This window comes from Uloborus diversus, unplaced genomic scaffold (assembly GCF_026930045.1).
Source record: "Uloborus diversus isolate 005 unplaced genomic scaffold, Udiv.v.3.1 scaffold_1114, whole genome shotgun sequence".
Classification (NCBI taxonomy): Eukaryota; Metazoa; Arthropoda; class Arachnida; order Araneae; family Uloboridae; genus Uloborus; species Uloborus diversus.
This window is the reverse complement of record NW_026557782.1, coordinates 54,448-60,447: the sequence shown is the minus strand read 5'-3', so window position 1 is coordinate 60,447 and position 6,000 is coordinate 54,448. Positions and strand designations below refer to the sequence as shown.

The 6,000-nt window shown below is 33.5% G+C and overlaps 1 protein-coding gene across 1 annotated transcript in view; it reads right to left on the bottom strand.

Moving 5' to 3' along the window:
- Positions 1-1,057: 1,057 nt before the first annotated feature.
- The window catches only part of LOC129232247 (uncharacterized), a 55,597-nt gene continuing 50,654 nt past the window's right edge, over positions 1,058-6,000 (bottom strand). Inside the window, exons 7-8 of the mRNA XM_054866455.1 lie at positions 4,192-4,339; positions 1,058-1,377 (exon numbers count right to left, since the gene is read on the bottom strand). Of these exons, the coding sequence (XP_054722430.1) occupies positions 1,376-1,377; positions 4,192-4,339 (150 nt within the window). The 3' untranslated portion in view covers positions 1,058-1,375. The remainder of the gene's footprint in view (positions 1,378-4,191; positions 4,340-6,000) is intronic.

Sequence of the window (6,000 nt, the reverse complement as noted above, 5' to 3'; positions counted from 1 at the left end):
TTAACCCTCTTTTTTTATTTATTTTTTTTACCTATTTATTTATTTTTAATTATTATTGTTTTGAAAGAAAAGTGTGATCGCTCCCCACTAAAATACACACACATACACACACACACAGACGAAAATAATAAAGTAAAATAATATGAGTAAATAATTTGAATAAAAATAAAGTAAAATAAATTAAAAAATCCCTCCCCCCAAATTTTTGATGGCGCAACTTGCGCCATAATCACTTCTGTGGGCACCCTGTCATAAAGTTAAATTTTGAGTAATGAACAGAAACCTTCTCTGATGTGCAGATTTTTTTTTAATCGGATTATTTTTATTTTGAAAGAAAGAAGCGCATTCGAAGTCTTGAAAGATCACTACCAAAATACTTAAAGATTAGCGATACTTCCGTAAAAAAAAAACTTTCTAAGTTTAAAATTGTCTAATGATCTAAATTTACAGAACAAAATTGTTTAGAATACTACGATTTCATTAATCACTTTAAATAAATAATATAAAATATGAAAAAATTATTGCAGCTCATTGCACTCACAGACAAAACAACGTGCTGTGTATCCTAACAACTTCAGAACTGCTGACATAAACAAACAGCGTTTAAACAGAGCCCGCTCAAACGAGGAAGAAAAGAAGTACCTTCTGCGCCATGTCCGCCACCGACTGCTATGGCGCACGCGCCAATGGCAGAGAGTTGATAAAAAGAACTGCAGGGGGAAGAAGAAAGAGGGGAATGACAAAACGATGAATAGGAAGGGAATAGCGGCGAAAAAAAAACAAGGATGAAAGTTTTTTTTTTTTTTTTTTGACGTCATAGACCAGCGGGCCGCGCTAAGAACGCTTGGAAATATGCAATTTTTCATTTTCCCTGACATTTCCCTGATTTTCGGCCATTTTCATTTTCCCTGACAATTCCAGGTTTTCCCGGTGCGTGGCAACCCTGTCAGTCAGTTTTATGTGCATAAAAAAAGCAAATATTTGACTTCATTCAGTAGGAAATTACACTCTTTTTTCAATTTTTGAAAACAATTTTATTATAGATGAATTTTCAAAACCAATGCTTTGGTACAATATACAATACTTCAGAAACATAAATATACAAGAACAATCAGGGGGATCCAGCTTCTGGTTCCGAAAGGGGTCAAAAAAGGAGGGATCAAAGTGCAGTTTTGTGCTTAGAATAAGGGGTCTGTTGTGATTTTTTGAAACATAATTACCCCAAAATATAGCTTTAGGAGGGGGTCATGACCACCCTTCTGGATCCGTACCTGATAACATCTTGAGCCATGTCTTCGGCATAAAAATAGTTATAAGTCCATTTTTCAAACGGTCAGCACTTGAGACTATTTGGAAGGCTTGGAAATTTGTCCATTCCTAAAATAAAACAAAAATGTATGTAAGTAACAAAACTATCAAAATATTTACAAGATGCAAAAAGATTGAAATCTCAAATACGACAAGCACTTTTCAGCTAAGTCCGAGTAAGTTCAATGTTACCATGGTTCTGAAAAAACGTTGTTTGTTATTTATTGAAATTAAACATAAAATAAGCTAATCTGTTGTGGCGTATGTCAAAATAACTTCGGATTGCCAAAAACATCCAAATGTTTACAAGCTGCAAAAAGATTGAAATCTCAAAGACGACAAGCAATTTTCCGCACAGTCCGAGCAAAGTGCAAAGTTGCCATGGTTCCGAAAAAAAGTTTTTTATCTATTGAAATCTTATATCTTTAAACAAGCAATTCCTGTGGGTATGTATATACATTCATATTTCTTATCTCGGAAACAGCTCTAACGATTTGGGTGAAATTTTGGATTAAATTGTAGTTTAGCATTCTATAAGTTCATTTACATCTGTGTTTTTCTGTAAAAACGCGATTTTTTACAAAAAAAGTTTTTAAATATAAAGTTCAATTGAGTTAAGCCTTGTAAGAAATTGTGAATTGACACATTAAGCAGATGATTTGCAACCATAACAATGAAAATTTGTGTCTTCTCGCTTTAAAATTTTAAACTTGCTTAAGGTTGCCAGGCTTGGCTGATAATAGCCACTTTAGCTAATTTCAATCACAGTTGGCTAAAAACAAATTCAAAAGCACTATGTAAGTCGATGTAAGGCTTTTTTTTTTTTTTTTGAAGCAAAACTTTTGCTTGACAGTCTTATTTTATTTACTTATTTTCTTTTTTACATTTCAAATAGTTTTATATGTTCTTTTTTTAAATCATGCATCTAAATTTTATTTCTAAAAAACATATGTCTTGAGACTGTTTATATTTTGTTGTTATAATTTGTTGGAGTGGTTTGTGGATCATCAGTTTTTATAGATAGCATGCTGTATGTAGCATTTTCTAGCATAAAGTGACCAACTACACTAAAATTACTTATTCTAAATGAATTGCAACATAGTATGGAAGGAAGTTCTGGGTTAAATATAATTTTACTATAGTAAAATTGGCTCCAAGTTCAAAATCTGAAATAACTATAATGCTGATTAAGTGTTTACATGTATATCTCTCGTTTCTCAGAAGCATTGAGAACCTTAATATTCCATTAACATGATACTTTTCAAGTATATTTGAAAAAGTATCGAACCTTAGGAAAACACAAGTTGACAAAAAATAATTCTTTTAAAGCCGAGCAAGGCTCGGTCGTCCAGGCACTTAAACATAAAGTACGCTAATCTGTTGTAGCGTATGTCAAAATAACTTCCGATTGCCAAAAATCTCCAAATATTTACAAGATGCAAAAAGATTGAAATCTCAAAGAGGACAAGCATCTTTCCGCAAAGTCTGAGCAAGAGCAATGTTGCCATGGTTCCAAAAAAAAAGTAGTTTGTTATCTATTGAAATTAAACAAAAAATTAGCTAATCTATGGTGGCGTATGCTAAAATAACTTCAGATTGCCAAAAATATCAAAATATTTACAAGATGAAAAAAGATTGAACTCTCAAACACAGAAAGCAATTTTTCGTGACGCTGCACACAAGTTCAGAAAATCGCACTGATGCAATATTCTTGAAAAAAAAGGGCACAATTTCATTATATGCTACCGATTTCAAGAACAAAAAAACTTCCACATTTTTTTTCAACGTTTCAAAACTGTCAAGGTTCCCCCCCCCCCCCCCCCCCAAGAACTTGAAGATGAAATTTTTATTTCAAGCACTTTTCAAGGTTGTACAAACCCTGGAGAAATATTGGTAGCACTCTGCTTCAATCTGACGTCTCAACTCCTCCCCCGAACCTCTCTATTTGCTAGATTTCTATGCTGCAGTGGTAAGGACCCCAATATATACGAGCCCACGCATCAGCTTAAGATTAGACATTTTGGATCGGAGCGTGTGTTTTGGTGCTTGTCTTTTCTGGCGAGTTATAGCATTTCATGATTGTTCACTGCAGGCGATTATTAGTGGTACGTGATTTGTTTATTAAATAAAGTATTATTTTCGGAAAATTTGGTTAAACCCGAAACTTTGCTGCTGTGGTAGAGCTATTCAATTCTCGGGCTAATCTGGAAATTGGGAAAAATTATTTTAGTAGGATTATGAGTATTTGGAACAGTTTCTCTGAAGATGCTATAATGAGTAAGGGTATCCCTTTAAGAGGGCCATTGATCTTTATTGAGGACTAATAAACGAACTAGGACGAGCCTAGATGTGCCAGAGCCTGTTGCTGGTCGTCACATTTGTATTTGTAAGACCCCAGGTTCCTTTTAGATCTAGGTATGTTCCCCCCACACATTTTTTTTCCAACTACAGCACTTTTTAACGTAACATATAACCATGACTAGCAAATGTCAAATTGAAACTGTACCTGGAAGGTAAAGAGCATTACCACAAAAGTAAAATTAGCCAGGAGATGAATTTTAAGTTTTCATTTTGTGAATCAAAATCTTAGTGCTTTACACCTCTGAATAGAGTATAAAAATTTGAGTTAGATAATGCTTAAACCTAGATTTTGAAAAAAAAAAAAAAAAAGACATAATGCCCTTTACTTCCTAAGTACAGATATGTAATTAATAATTAATGCAGAATTGCCTATATGGCAGTGGTGATAGTGGACTCAAGTAAAATTTTCTGAAGACCATGTGAAACATTTGGAAGCTCTTAAAATTTTTATAATCAACAATAGGATTTATTTGAATTGCAATTTAAATAGGCATAATTGTTCAACAACAAAACAGAACTTACACTTTGGTACTAAAACTTCAATCTTGCCTACCCCTCTTTCTTTTACCAAATTTACACATGCCTCTAAATGTAGCGACTTTATGCCATAGTTTGACATGTTTGTCGTCAATTTAGTGAGATTTTCAGCAGCTGCAGGGTCTTCTTTCTCCTTAAGTAGAAAAATTTTATTATAAGACATTTGCGAACAAAAGAAAAATAAGATAATCAAATAATAATTATTATTATTGAAAAATACAGACATATAACACTTAAACAATTAATATACATTCAATAAATTACCGCCCAATTAGCCAGGGCCAAAGCAGAAATACGTGAAATACACCGCCAGCTCAGTCATTTCCAGTCGAGGACTGCAGTTTCGTGCTTATTAGCACTCATCAGCCTGGCATAAGAAAGTGACTGAGCTGGAGATGGAAAACCTCTTAAGGAAGCCAAGAGCGCGAAAAAAACTGGTATCTAATATAGAATTAGCAGACCAGACGAGTGACCGAAGCAATGGTTCGGTTCGACTCGAAGATTGAACGCGAGGCAAGGTATATTCAATAAATTACCGCCCATTAGCCAGGGCCAAAGCAGAAATACATGAAATTTGGCTGGAATTGACTGAGCTGGCGGTGTATTTCACATATTTCTGCTTTGGCCCTGGCTAATGGGCAGTAATTTACTGAATATACCTTGCCTCGCGTTCAATTTTTGAGTTGAACCGAACCATTGCTTCGGTCACTCGTCTGGTCTGCTAATTCTATATTAGCTACCAGTTTGTTTCGCGCTCTTGGCTTCCTTAAGAGGTTTTCCATCTCCAGCTCAGTCACTTTCCTATGCCAGGCTGATGAGGGCTAATAAGCACGAAACTGCAGTCCTCGGCTGGAAATGACTAAGCTGGCAGTGTATTTAACGAATTAATATACAGTTTAAAAAAAATCTTTTTGATCACATTATAAACATTAAGTATAAGTTTCTTCCTAAATTTTCAAAACAATTGTAAAAATATCAGAAGCATAAATGAGTTATAAATTCCTTTTCAAAACAAGTTAAATGCTTTAAAAATAACCAACATATTCCAAAATTTTAAAACTCACATACAATAGAACCTTGTTTTAGACTTCTTCTACATTTAGTTTTTTATTGCTACTAACTTTCTTCAACCCTGTTAGTGGTTCATTTCTCTATTCACTGCATTCCCACTTTTAAGGTTTTTACCCAAATAATGGCAACCCTATTTTGCTTATTTTTGTATGCAAATGATACATACTTCTTTTAAAACCAGCAACAATATTTAACAATTTTCTCATAACTTTTTCCATTCAGCCCATGACAAAATAAATGGGGGAAAAGATTAATGTGTTAAAAGTTTTATATTTTATATCCTCTGCCTGTAAATATTAACACAAATCTGTATCACTCATTGTTTCATGAAAGGAAGTACCTTGAATAAATAAAAATATATCCTCCTCTCCTCCATCCGATATAATATGATCATTTTTCTTTGACTAAAATGCGTACACACCTTTTCAAAAAAACCTATAAAAATTTCTTTGGAATTGTAGACCATTCGCCACAACATTAAAATATCTGCATTGCAAATACATACAGCAAAATAAAAAAGAAAATCAACTGGCATAGGCACAATTAACTTTATCTAAAATAATAACAGTAAAACATCCATAAACAACAACGACAACTTTCCTCAAAATGTGCTTCAAAAAAGGACAAAAATATGCAAAAAGCTGTGGTTTGAGGGAAAAAAAAAGAAATCTTGTGAGAGTTCAAATATCATCATCAGAAAGAAAAAAAGAAGTGAAATATTTT